General features: G+C 52.8%; 1 protein-coding gene across 1 annotated transcript in view; it reads left to right on the top strand.

Moving 5' to 3' along the window:
• STK32B (serine/threonine kinase 32B) overlaps window positions 1-14295 on the top strand; it is a 375736-nt gene that overhangs the window by 290152 nt on the left and 71289 nt on the right. The window contains exon 5 of the mRNA XM_057309658.1: window positions 13730-13767. Coding sequence (XP_057165641.1) covers window positions 13730-13767 — 38 coding nt within the window. The remainder of the gene's footprint in view (window positions 1-13729; window positions 13768-14295) is intronic.

Raw genomic sequence — 14295 nt, 5'->3', positions numbered from 1 at the left:
CACACTGCTCATTAGTGGCGGAGCCAGACTTTGACCCCACATCTCTCTGGTGCTATTGGAGGGAGAGATGCCCATGGTATCCTGGACCAATGGGGTCACAGCGAGCAACAGCCTTGTCCCCTGTACCGTGAGCTCAGTAGCAATCCCCACACACCCTGGGGTTTCAGACTAAATGAGAGGAGTGTGTGGCAGCATCTTGTGGTGTAGCAGGTAAAAGGTGGACAGTACGTGTTAGATGCTGCCCACCCTTGACTCCTGCACCCTTCCCACCATCCTATACAGGACACTCACCTGTCCTGCCCAGAGGTGTAGATTGCAGGAAATGGCGTGTGGATTATTGGTAATACAATTCTTTTTCTGAAAGTTGCTCTGGCCCTCCCTGCCACCACCTTGTGCCTCCCCCGTGTCCTTGGGACCTTGTTAATGTGGTCACCGGCACAGGTTCTAGGAGCAGGTGCCTAGGTTTGAATCAGGGGGCTAATGGGTGAATGGAAGGTTGGATGGATAGAGAGAGAGAGGGAGAGAGAGATGTATGTATGTATTTTAAGGACTTGATTCACACAATTGTAGAAGTATAATTCAATATCAACAGGATGGGACCCCGTGAAGAGTTATAATTCAAGTCTGAAAACTGTCTGTCGTGGATTTTTTTTTTCCCCTGGGGGAAGTCAGACTTTGTTCTATTCAGGCCTTTAAGTGGTTGGATGGTTTTCTTATTTCTAAATTAAGCATTTAAAATCTTTTGATATATTGATATGTCAATATATCAAATGTATATTGATAGCCCTCACCTTGGTGCCCAGCTTGGGCTAATTCTTTTGTATACATTGTGGCCTTTTTAATCCTCACAATCCCAAGAGGGACGTGATGATTGTCCCACTCTGCAAAAGAGGACACTGAGGCTCAGAGAGGTTAAGAGCCCCAGAGCCAGTTTGTTTCAGGTCAACGTAAGGTCCCTTCCAGTGGTGGCAGACGAGGACTCTGTGACTTTACACGTTTTGGCAGCATGCCCCCTTGGACAAAATACAGAGAGAGTGGGCCCTAAAAATAGCAACTCTTAAAATATTAATTCCCTGTAATGCTCCATGTATATGCTGCTTTCTAACCAGGGCTCCCACAGCCCTAGTAGAATCAGGGAAGGGAAATCCCTCCTTCTTTGTTTCCACCCTGGGCCCTGCCCTCCCCCGTGGGTGGGTGGGTGTCAGTGGTGTTTGCTTGTTTCCTTTGCCAGTGGATCAGCACCTGTCTGGCTGGTTGCTTTCGAGCCCCTGGAAATCAGCCCACTGTCACTCCTATATCCACGCCCCGAGCCCAGGCCACCCTCCCCAGCCCCCTCCCCATCAATCAAACTGAACATGCCTGCCATGAGGGAGCCCGCAGGGCTCAGCAGCTATAACGCCAGCCTGCTAACTGATTCCCAAAGGAATCAGAGCCCACGGCTGGTGCCTGTATTTTAATGAAGCTACGCCTACACGCCAGGGGTTTTAAGACTGAGAGTTCCCAAAAAATCCTCCCCTGAACACAGCCTCCCCTGGTGAGCCAACTCCGATGTCTGGGCTGCTCTGTAGCAGAGCAGGGCTTTCAAACCCCAGGAGGCATCAGAATCCCACTGGGGCTTGTCCCCAGAAATGCGGGTTCCCAGGCCTCACCCACAGAAGCTGAGGCTGTGACTGGTCGGGGGTGGGGAGGGGCTACTGCATACAGTGGACTTGGCCGTGGCTTCAGGGCGGGAGGCATTGGGGGTTTGAAGAGAGACCATATAACATGGTTCCCGGAGAGCGAAGAGCGAGAGGGACCAGGAGGGGAGGATGTCGTCCGGGGACAGGGGGCGACACGAAGAGGATTCAAAGCCAAACTCGGGTCCTGGTTGCACGTTTCTGCGGGAGTGCACCATCGGAAAGCAGGATGTAACCAGAGTCTGGGTTTGGCCTAATGCATCAGGGTCAGGAGCTGCGGGTCAGGGGCAGGGGTGGTGCTGGAGATGAGGACAGTGGGCTTTGGGCGGTGAGAGCTGGGGACACCGAGCCTGGCAGGCGGACAGCGAGGAGGCAGTGGGCCCACTGGGTTGTGGATATGGCGGGTGGAAAAGCTGTAGGAGGCAGGAAGAGAGGACAGGGGTGCTCGGCTGGAAGGTGGCCCCTGGCGGCTTGAGAGTGCAATGCCTGAGGGGTCTGGGGATGATAAGGCCTGGGGTGTGACTGTGGGGTGAGTGGTGGGGGCAGAGTGAGCACCGAGATCGTTGCGAGACAGGTCAGGGACTGGAGAGGCTGGGTACCCAGCCACGTGGCTGTCGTATCACCAAGAGTCACACCTGCGGTGCGCTGCAGGGAGGCAGGGAACCCGGACTGAGTCCTGTGACCTTCCCAGGTGTCTGTAGGGGCCTAAAGCAGGGAAGGGAGGAGACAGTGTAGTCTGATGGCCCCATCTTCGAAGACGGTGGAGTTGAGGTGGAAGCTGGGACGGGGCAATGCGGAGCAAGGGGACACCTGCCCTCTTTTGGCCTAGAGCTCTGAGGGGTGTTGGGAAAGTGCCCGCTAGAGACGATTGGGGTGGGGGCAGTGTCCTCTGCGGATAGCCCATGCGGTTACAGCAAGAGGTGAAGGCAATGCTCAGAGTAGGAGCTGAACTGTGGGTTCCAGAGGGGATGGTGGAGGGGCTGGGAGCAGGACAGGTGAGGGAATGGGTGGGGGCTGGGGATGTGTTTCCTGTGGGGATGGCACTCCGGTGGATGACGCATGGCTGGGATCCTGTGCCCAACATAGAAGGAAGAGAGGGCAGGTAGATCAGTCTGCGAGGTCCCAAGGCAGGATGCTGTGATGAGCTGCCAGTGTTGGGAGTGCAAGGACAGCGTTTTTCCAGGGCTTCTGGGGCTCCCTCTCCACTCCTACAATGGGCTGATTCCATCAGGGCGGGGGGACTTTTCCAGAGGCCAGCCACGTTCTGGGCACGTTACCAAACATTATTAGGTTCAAGATTCCTCAGCTGGAAAGTGGAAATAATGACCCTGATCCCACGGCTGTTGTGGAGACAACAGTGAGGTGCTGTCGTCCTCAAGGATCCCCAGGTCTTTTCGTCACACTTAAAGTAAAGAAGCTTCTGGTCCCCCCCGCGCCTGAATGCTCTGTTGTGTGTATTCTCCAGGGAGCCCCTCCCAACCGTCTCTCTCAAACAATACCCTCCCCGCCTCCGTGATTTTCCCCCAGTGCGTAGTGTGCGTCTCTGTCTCTACCTGTGTACCTCCTTCCCGCTAGAATGTAAGCCTTGTTTTATCAACTCTGGATACCTGTTCTGTTCGCTGCCATATCCACAGCACCTGGACCATTGCTGGCAGAGGGAGGTGTCAATAAATGTGCCTTGAATGCCCAAGAGATCTCACATCGGTGTGAGCCCAGAGCCCTGGCTACTGCATGGTGATGAACCAGTCTGGAGGGACGAGTTAATAGGAAGAGCAGTGGATGCAGGAAAAGCAAGTTCTTGGAGGCACAGAGAGCACCAGCCATGGAGATAGATCAACCCTGACCTGAGCCCAGTTGAAAGACACATATGTGTGATTTAGAGCAAGTAGTTGAACCTCTCAGTTATTCATAATTAACACAATTATTTCCTAGGTCTGTTTGAGTTCTAAAATACCTTTATCTTTGTCAGTGACTCAGAAAAAATCCACACTATTAAGTTTATGACAGTTGGGGAAGCAAAGTTCGAATCCCAGGCCTGGTGCCCCTTTACAGGAGCACCCAAGGAAGTTACTTGCTCTTCTGAATGTTAGTGTCTTCGTCTGGAAGACAACGGGGCCTTTCCTGACGGTGGCCCGGCCTCCCCTTGCCCCCGTGCTGTGCATTCCAGTAGCAACCCTATGGAGGTATGATTAGATCCTGATTCAGACATGAACTCTCTCCAGCATTTGCCTCAGAAAGGAATTCTGGGATTACAAACGCAGGGCCCATCGTCTGAACATCGTAACAAGAGAGGAAAGAATCGGATGCCATGGGGGGACCAGGGGGCTCCTGAAGTTTCACAGCACCGCTCAGGCCCAGCCACTCAGAACCCGGCAGGTTGACTCAATCCGGGAGGAGAATACAAAACCAAATCATCGTGACAATTTGCAAGTTTCCAGAAGTGAGTGAAATAAAATGAGAGCAAGGCTGTGGTTCCTGGAGAAAGCTGAGTCCTGGAGGATTGGGAAAACTGAGACCCAGCAGTAGGAGCGATTTAAACCATTGTTTGTGTGTGAAGGGCTCAAAGTTTTATCCAGCATCCCAGGATGTCTGGGCAAACATCCTGTCCTTCCACACACTTTCCGTGTTCTCCATACGCCGTGCAATAGCTCTTGTCTTGAGTTTGCAGTCTGGCGAAGCAGGCTGACTCCCAGACACACCATGGCAATTCAGGTTTCTAGGAGCAACTAGAAGTGATATCACTGAGCCGGGTGGGTCTCTGAGGGCTTCACAGACCCTTCCTGACCTGACTGGGCAGGTGACCCCCTCACTGCATCTCAGACAGCGTGGTGGGTATGTCGTCAGGCTCACCTGTCCGCGAATGAATTAATTGAACCCAGTGCATCCTTGAACATGTTTGTGAATCCTGAAAGCTTCAAAATCTCCGTGAGATATACTTGGGGATAATTAACTGAATGCGATTGCCTTAGTAACCAAGTTTACACCCGACCCCGTGGAGAGGCAAGCTCTTGAACTGGATTAATCAATGTCAACCATGCTGATGTTTGTTCTTTGCAGGATTAAAGGAAAACGAACAATCCCCAAGCGTGGCTTGACCGGATGCTCTTTCTCTCTCAGATAATAGAGAGGAAAATGACTGGAGGCGCAGGATGGGGTCTTAGCTAGACGAAAGGCAGAATCCTTACTAGGCTGAGCATACATTTGCAGAATGCTTTCGTGCCTTTAAACCAAGACGTGGGTCTCTAACTGGCATGTCCTGGCTCTACCATAGATTGACTCTGTGGCCTCACTGCACTCAGCCTCATTTTTACTGACCAATGACAGGGATGGTAATATTGCCTACCTAGATGGGTTTCGGGGGGGGGGGGTTGCTGCTATTGCAGAATACCACGGACTGAGTGGCTTAAAAAAGATAAATTTACTTTCTCACAATCGTGGACGCTGGAAATCTGAGATCAAAGTTTCAGAAGGGCTGGTTCTTCTGAGGCCTCTCTCCACGGCGAGTGGATGGTCGTCTTCTCCCTGTGTCCTCATAGGGTCGTTCCTCTGTGCCTGTCTGCGTCTTAATCTCTTCTTCTTATAAAGATACCAGTTAAATTGGATGAGGGCCCGCCCTGATGGCCTCGTTTTACCTTGATTACTTCTTTGCAGACGCCATCTCCAAATACTGTCACAGTCTGAGGTCCTGGGGGTTAGGACTCCAAAGCATGAATTTGCAGGGGGACATGATGCAGACTGGATCACAGCCCCCCAACAATGCCACATCCTAATCCCCCAAACCCTGTGAATGTGATACTTTTATACAGCAAAAGGGACTTGCATGTGTGATTAAGCGAAGGATCATGGGATGGGAAAACTCTCCCGGATCGTCTAGGTGGGTCCAGTATGACCACAGGTGTCCTTATAAGAAAGAGGCAGAAGGGTCAGAGTCAGGAGGTTGAGGGGAGGGGAGGAACGGCCACCAGTCGAGGAACGCGGGTGCCTCTAGAAGCCAAAAGGCGGGAAACAACTTCCCCCTAGAGCTTCCAGAAGGAACACACCTTATTGACACTTGATTCCAGCCTCTGAAGACTCATTTTCTCCTGCTCCTCTGCCATCTTGGAACCTTTTTCTTTCAAATCCTCATTTTGGACTTTTGGCCTCCAGAACTATACAAGAAAAAAACCTGTTTTGTTTTAGGTCACTAGGTTCGCAGTGACTTGTCACAGCAGCCCCAGGAAGCGAGCGCAGGTTTACGAGAACAAATGAAGCAGCCCATGCTGAGTGCCTGGAAACCTCAGGGTGAGGGACAGAGTCATGCCGGGCTGTGCGGCAGGCTGCGACACAGGGACGCAGGGAGGGGCCGTGCGCCAAGGAGACGCTACATCCCGCAAACGGGGTGGCCTAAGACAATATGAATTTATTCTCCTCCAGTTCAGAAGTCCGAAACCAAGATGTTGACATGCTTGTTTCTTCTCAGGGCTCTGAGGGAGAACCCATCCCTGTACCTCCCTCCCGGCACCTGGCCCTTCCGGGCGACCTTGGCTTGTGGCTGCCCCACGCCGAGCTTCTCTGTCTTCACACAGCCTTCTCTGTCTGCCTCTGTGTCTTTTCCTCTCCTTAGAAGGACACCAGTTTGTGGGGTTTAGGGCGGACCTAAACCAGTACAACTTCGTCTTCATCACCTCTGCAAAGACACTATTTCCAAATGACATCCGTTCTTAGGTGCTGGGTAGACCCGAATTTGGGGGACACTGAGCCACGACAGTATTCCAGTTTTGCAGTTGAACCGTGTCCTAAAACCCGCGGCTTTGGGGGCAGGTGGTAGTGGGGAGGGCATGCCACTGAGAGCCAAGGCCGGGGGGAAGCCACGGTGGTCTGCTCTGCTGAGCTGTCTAAACACGCGTCCGTGAACAGCCCTGGGCCTGTGAGCCCCGCGCCCCGCTCTGCATTGCATCCTTACGACTTTTCTAGGGGAGAGTGTCTCCTCTTCCCCTGCTGTTGTGCAAGTGCGAGGGGGTCCCTGGCTGTGTAATGCCCCAGCTGATGGATTTACAAGCTGACAACCACAGCTCAGCATTCACTTTTTATTTTTGAGATTATGCTAGAACCGGCCAGCGGTGCTGTGGGTACCAGAGGGCCATTAAGGGGATTTATGTAAGAAGAGACAGAGATTTACGCTTTGTAAAGCCATTCGGGTCATATTAAAAAAGAAATACGACCTGTGAGTGGGTGTTGTAATAAAGAAGTGTATCCTGAAATACGAATGGTGCCATCGTATCTATCGAATTGGGTATTTATTGGGCTGTGCTTCCCCGTCGTGACCGCCTACTTTAGATTCCCGGACCTCGTGCATTTTTTCCTGGAGATTTTTTTTTTCTCCCAGGCAGAGAGAACATGGATCTAGAGACCGGGTCCCATGCGAATTGGGTCTTGTCTGCCAACATGTGAACTCTGACCCCTGTAATTGTTCTTTGTTCATCGGTAAGACGGGAGCAGTGTCAGCACTGAGGTGAGGTAGGAAGTGCTGCGTCGGCACCTGACGCGGAGCAGCCGCAGTCCGTGCGAAATCCATGCAAGCTTCGAGAACCTGCCCCCGGCTCGCAATGAGCACTCAGTACAGGTTTTCTGTTAGTATGGCCGGTACTGCTGTTAACACTCGTGCGTCGTGTTGGAAGCTGGGGTTTGTCCATGGTCCCCGCCTTCCACAGGAAGCAGGAGAGAGAGGAGAGAAAGAAGTAAGATTTGAGTAGCAACCATGTGCACTTTCATCGTTGTTTCCCAGTTTCTAGAACAGTCCATGCCAGTATGGTGAGATCCAAAATAGGAGAACCATGGTCAGTAGCTTCCTGCCCCATGTCGTCTTGCTGGTGGATGGGTGCAAGGCCCCACCAAGCTGGCTCAGACGGAGGTCAGCAGCCACGGTGACTCCCACCAATCCCCGCAGAGCCCCACAAATGCCTCCACACCTTCCTCCTGGGCCCGTCGTGTTAGCCCAGCCTCCCACTGACGCGTCTGCGTCTCCCTCTGTTAGCAATGAGCATGGCTTCCATGCGCCTGGCCCTGTGCTGCTCACTCCCCGAAGTCCTCACCGACGTCAAGCGGAGTCCCTGGCATTCAGCCAGACCAGAAGGAAAACCCAAGAATTCCCTCTGAGGTCTGACCACCTAAAGTTGGCTTCTCTATCAAATAATGTGCCTCACAAGTGGCCTCAGCTCGCCTCTAGAAACATCTCCCTGACCACAGCCTCTGCCGACCACTCCGGCAAGCCTGTCTTCCCTCTGCCCAGAGCCGCTCCTTGGTAAACAGTGGGGAGCCACAGAAGGTTCTGGATCAGACGACTGGCTCATTGAATTTGTGTATTAAAACACACTAGGGGACTTGGGTGGCTCAGTCTGTTAAGCATCTGCCTTCTGCTTGGGTCATGATCTCAGGGTCCTGGGATCGAGCCCTGTGACCCACTCCAAGCTGAGCGGGGAGCCTGCTTCTCCCTCTCCCTCTGCCCCTCCCCCCACTCGTGAGCTCTCTCTCTCTCTCTCTCTCTCAAATTTAAAAAAAATTAAAACACAAAAAGTTAAGTTCCTGTAACAGGATGTACACGAGGTGCTTTAACAACGTGCAGAGTAAACATGACTGACGCCACCCAATCCTCTCCCTAACCACGTGCAGTGCGCGTCCTCCAACTAGGAGTGAGGAACCCGAGCCCCCCCGGGGGGCGTGCCAGGGTCCCAGGGCCAGCAAGAGGCGAGCTCAGGATGTGTCTTTTCCCACCTCCACCTGCTACCTCCGTGCATGCCTGCTGCGCGTTTCTCCCTCCGGTGGTAAAATAGCCACAGCTTTCCTTTCACAAATGGGGCTCTTCTGCAGTTTTTGTCTTTATTGCTGCGAACGATTGCTGACGGAGGATACTCCGAGGCCCTGCAAAGGGACACACAGAGAACTGTCTTCATCGCCCTCCTTGCAGTGGGGATCAGAGCCACTTCTGTGCTGTTTTTTAAAAAAGCCCAGCTGACATTTTATGCTTTGTTTTATTCGGGGGCTGGAGAATAATTCAAGAGCAAGAACCGGGTTTTATAGCCTCGCCTGCATACTTTCCATCAAAGTGCCAGTTTGCCCAGCTCTGAAATGATGGGCCTGTCCTCAGAAAACATCGTCACAGCCTTCCATCCACACAGAGCTCCTAATGCGCCTTCCGAACGCACGAGCCCATTTGGAATGGGATGACGCGTTAGCGCTGAGATACCATCGATGAGAAAAATAGAGCTGGAGGGAACGGCCCTGAAACCCACGACCCCGCGGCTCTGATAAGATGCTCAGCCCGTAAAATGCTATTCTTACTAAATCTCAACTGACTCAGGCTCTCTGGCTCCTCTGTGCGGCTTTGCCGGAGTCTGCCTGGTGAGTCTCCTATGAAAGAGATTTTTTTTTTTTAAAGATTTATTTATTAGAAAGGAGAGAGAGAGCGCTCGTGTGCTTGCACGAGGTGGGGAGAGGCAGAAGGAGAGAGAAAGAGAGAAGCAGGCTCCCTGCTGAGTGCAGAGCCCAGTGCAATCTCAGGACCCCAAGGTCATGACCCGAGCCGAAATCAAGAGTCGGACCTTCACCGACTGAGCCACCCAGGTACCCCAAAGGAGACCTCATTCACTTTCCCAAAAGTACTTTCCCCAGGTGCTCCCCAGCTCCATGTAAACAGCAGTGCCCGTGACCCATCATTTCCGCACTCCTTCAGCATGGGGGCCGGGCTGGGCTGGCTGTCAGCAGCACCTCGTTGTCTTTTCCCTGCAAGAGTCAGAGCAGGGCTGTTTCCATTTTCCAGATGAGGGACGAGGCTCAAATTGCCTGCTATCCTACGGCTAGCACATCCCGTTTCTACTGCTGCGTAACAAACAGCCACTGGTACGGCAGCTTACACCAGCTCTCGCTGACTCTCGCAGCTTCCGTGGCTCGGGATCTGGGCCCAGCTTCACTGGCTCCTCTGCTCAGGGTGCCCCAAAGCTGTGGTCCAGGTGCCCAGGGGCTGCACTGATTTCTGGACCTCTCCCGAGCTCCCATGCTTGTGGGCAGAATGCCGTCCCTGTGGCAGCAGGCCCGAGCTGCCTGTGTTCTCGCTGGCTCTCGGCTGCTAGAGACACCTGCGGCTCCCGCCCTGTGGCCCGCTCACCCATGACAGTGCCCATTCTCAAAGCCAGCAAGGGAGGAGCCCTCAGTCCAGCCTGCAGAGAGGAAGTCTGATATGATGTCATCTCAGGGGGGAGGGGGTGACACCTGTCACCTTTGTCACATTCCCTTGGCTGGAAGCACATCACAGGTCAAATGACCTGTCCACAACTGACTCTCGCCATCCAGGTGTCACCCCGATGTCAGGTCTTCGGAAAGTCCTTCTCTGACCTCCTACCAAAAGTAGGACCTCTTTTGGTTTTTCTTCTAGACCCTGAAAGCACTCGTCCCGACTTGAGATGTGTCATTTTATTCCATGTGCTCCCTGGCCTGTCTCTCCTCCTGGAGCCCAAGCTCCATTCAGCTGTGTCTGTCTTGTTCCCTGTTGTGTCCCCAGTGACCACAGCGGGGACACCTCATAAATGCTGGGGAACCATTTGTTCGCCTCTGTGCTAAGAGCCGACACAGAGGGAGCACGTGCACACATCAGATTTAACCCACACCGCGAAGGAAGCTGGAGCAGGGGCACCCTGGGAGCAGCGGAGGGCAGGTCTGGGAGCCCCGGCAGCCTGCTCCTGGGCAGGACTCACCAGGACAGACAGCCTCTGTCCTTGGAGCCGCGGTATCTAGTTTACCAAGCTGCTCGCAGCTGTGCCCTGTGGTCCTCATGATATGAGAGATGGCAAACGGGGCTTTTCAGATGTGACTGCAGGCCCCATGAGCAGTGGGCCTGTCCAAGGTCGCACTGTGGTTTCAGGGGGGACCCTGGCTGCCACGTGAGGTTGGCCAGCCTCCTGCATCAGCTCCCCTTCTGCGTGGCCGACTGTGTTCACTTCTTGTGCCTGTGGCAGCAAATCACAAAATCTGTGGTGTAAAATGATACAGATTCATTCTCTCACCCTTCTGGCCGGAGGACTGAAATTAAGGTGTCAGCTGGGCCATGCTGCTCTGAAAGCTCTGGGAAGAACCCTTTCCTGTTTCTTCCAGCTCCGGGTGCCTCCTGGCACTCCCGGTTTCTAGCTCTCCAAACGCTGCCTCTGTCTTCACCAGCTCTTCTGTCCTTCGTGTCTGTGTGTCCAGCACTCCCTCTCCTTTCCCTTATAAAGAAGGAAGCCATTGGATTGAGGACCCACCCTAAACCCAAGATGCTTTCGTCTGGAGATCCTTAACTGATTCCATCTGCAAGGCTCTGTTTCCAAGTAAAGTCACGTTCTCGAGTCCCAAGTAGACATGAATTCTTGGGGGGACACTTCCCCCCACTCCACCAGGTCACCTCTCCTTAGGTCTGCCCCCCACCTGGGATTGGCTCTGACACCCTGAGCCCTGCTGGGCCAGTGCTCCGGCCATTTGTTCTGCAGCGGCCCTTCCGCCTCCCCTTGACCTTGGGGCCACGCTTGCCCCTGCACTGCAGTGTCTGTACCCCTCCAGCCCATGGCACCAGCCCACGTGGCTCCCTCTCCCGTGGATTCGGAGCCTCGGGAGGGGAGGGACGGTGTCCCGAGCCTCTACAACCCCACCTCTCCGGTGTTTGCAAAATGTAGGTGGAAAGAAAAGGAAGAGGAGGAGGAGAGACGAGGGAGGGAAGAAGGGAGACGGGAGAGGGGACAGTGAGAGTGAAGAAAGGCAAGAGGAGGGTGAGGAGAGGGGAGGGGGCAAGCACAAAGCCCCAAGGGGCCCCTTTAACATCAGAGCAGGTGGTGGCTTCTGGCGGTGGTCCTTGCAAGCATTTGGGGTTCATGCTTCATAGGCCACAGCCACCTTCCTTCTCTCCACACCCCAAACAAGGTCATGCCAGGCCTTACAGGATTGCTCTAAAATAAAATAAGACAAAATCTGAGAGGGAGACAAACTGTGAGAGACTCTTAACTCTAGGAAATAGAGGGTTGCGGGGGGGGGGGGGGGGAGGGGAGGGAGTAACCAGGTGTCAGGCATTAAGGAGGGCACGTGATGTAATGAGCACTGGGTGTGACATGCAACCAATAAATAACTAAACTCTACATCTGACACTAAAAATATACTATATGTTAATTAATTGAATGCAAATTTAATTTAAAAAAAAAAAAACATTAGCTGCTGTGTCTGCATTCTCGACAAGTCCTTATTTCCCCTTTTTTTGAGAGCCCTCCCAGGAGGTGCCCTGCACGGGGACCAAGTGCTTGCTGGTCCGATACACAGACCTTTGACTCCGGGGTCTTCTGCCCTTCGTTTTAATTTTGTCAGCTCTCAGGCTCATCCCCCGTGGGAACTCCGGGATCATCTCTGTTCTCTGTGGGTGTTTGTGAGCTCAGCAGCTGCAGGGGCTCATCTTAATGCACGTCCATATTCATGGCTCCAAAAGTCCCCATGAAAATAAAAGTTTAAATATATAGGTTGAGTGTTTCTTTCATCCCGATAGCCATAGACATTGCATTGCATGATTGCAAATAACCATGGCGCGTTTTCAGGTAGAATTGCTATTTGATAAACTCAGGAGCAAATGCTTTTTATTTCGAAACAAACTGTCATTCGTCTCAGATTTGACATTTGTTATAAGTGAGTGAGTGGGGTTTGCCTTTCTCAAGTCTATGGTTTTAATACAGAGCTTTGGAAAATGTATGCATGTTAACGATAGTAAATCAGGGCTGAAGATGTCAATTGAGTGTCTCGAACGCTGTTTTTGTGTTTTCGGGTTTTTTTACATCCATTCTTCCGTCCTCCCTCACTCGTGTTTCCTGTATGTTGACAAAAGCTCTCCCTCCTCAGCCAAACTTCATCCAGGCTCTTCTGAGTTCTTCTGCAACTAGACCTCAACTTTTCGTCCCTGCATTATCCAGTCTTAGTGAGGACCGTGACATCGGTTTAGCAGGAAGCCCCTCCCTCCTCCGTATCTGGTCGGGTCCTCATCCCAACAGACATCAGCTGATGTCTGATGCCCCAGCCTGCCTTCAGCAAGAATCCTATGGGGTGGCTTTCTCCAGAAACCCCCTCCCTGGATGTCTCCAGTTATTAACTTTGCATCCACGACCCCCACCTGCTCCTGGGCTGTAAATTCCCACTTGTCCATGTCGTGTTCAGAATTGAGGCCAGTTTTCCCCCTACTGAAATCGTCCGGAGTACAATGTCTTCCTACACGTGGACTGCTGTCCCGCTCTGATTTTTCTCTGACGGTGTCTACTAGTGACAGGCATCGTGCTAGGCACGTGGAGCAGAGGGGAAGAAAGCAAACCCCTGCCTTGAATAAGCACAACTTGGAGCTGGAACCCATTCGTTCTAATGGCGATGTAGAGTGGAACTTTCCAGAAACTCCCCAGCCCCTGCCCTAAAAAAAAGATCAGCAAACTTTCTCCCTGAAGGACCAGATAATAAATATTTCAGGCTCTGTGGGCCACGTTAGTCTCTGTGGTAACATCCTTTTGTTTTTGCTTTTTGTGTGTGTCTTATTTTGTTTCCACAGCTCCTTAAAGATAGACAAGCCCTTCCTAGCTCACAGACACTGTGAACAAACTGGCTGAGGGCTGGGTGCGGCCGATCTGTGACCTGGACAAACTGCCAGCCCTCCCTGAACACCCCCCCCCCCGCCCCCGCTGTGTCTGTAGAGCAGAGAGCGGAACCCTGGGGAGGTTTCCTTAGCAAGGTGGGAGGTCTCCGTTACACCAGGGGTGGGGGGAGCATCTCTACCTGCTGGCAGAAACCAGGTGCCCAATGAGCAGACTCACAAAGTCTCAAAACCAGAAATTGTTAAGAATATTCAGGAAGAGAGTATTCACACAGTCGAGGTGCCGTTCTGCAAAACAAGAAGGAAGCGCGAACACAGGCTCTCTGTTATCCTAATTACTTCCCTGCTCCCCGTCTGAGTCAGCATTTGTCCCCAAGCGTCACGTTTGTCGTGTGCTCATCGATAGGAACCACGTTGTCAGCCTATTTGTTTTCTCTTACAGAGACATCAAGCCAGACAACATCTTGCTGGATGAACACGGTAAGCCTGTCATGCATGCTCTAGGGGACTCTTTCAGCGGGAAGTTTGGGGCTCTGGGAGACCGGCGTCCCGGGGAGTTGCATTTGAGGGTTGACTAGAAGGCCTTTCTTGCTGTAATTTGGGCGGAGGCACATCTGTGTAATTTCTGGTCTGTGTCCAGCACAGTGAGTCAAGCCCAATGTGTTGGAAGGTTTCATGGCTAAAGGCGTAGCTGCTCGTGTCCCCGTGTGAGGATGATGGGGCAGAGGTGGGTATGAGAGGTTCACTCACGTGGGGACCCATGGCTTCAGAAAAGTCAGTTACCTCTCTGAGCCTCAGTGTCATGTTCTATGAAACATAAAATGGTGTCCACCTTCCAGATCATTATGGGGATCCAATGGCACCGTGTGTGCCTGGCCAGCCAGGAATCAGTAATCAATAATCCACAAAGCCTTCCCTCCTCCTGGCTTCTCAAGCCTTTGTGTGCACACAGGCCCTGATGCAGTAGGTCGGCGGTGGGGCCTAGACTCTGCATTGCCAACAGCTCCC

Source organism: Ursus arctos, unplaced genomic scaffold (assembly GCF_023065955.2).
Source record: "Ursus arctos isolate Adak ecotype North America unplaced genomic scaffold, UrsArc2.0 scaffold_9, whole genome shotgun sequence".
In the NCBI taxonomy this organism is placed as follows: Eukaryota; Metazoa; Chordata; class Mammalia; order Carnivora; family Ursidae; genus Ursus; species Ursus arctos.
Note: the sequence above shows the minus strand (reverse complement) of the source record. Positions and strands in the feature narration are given on the sequence as shown.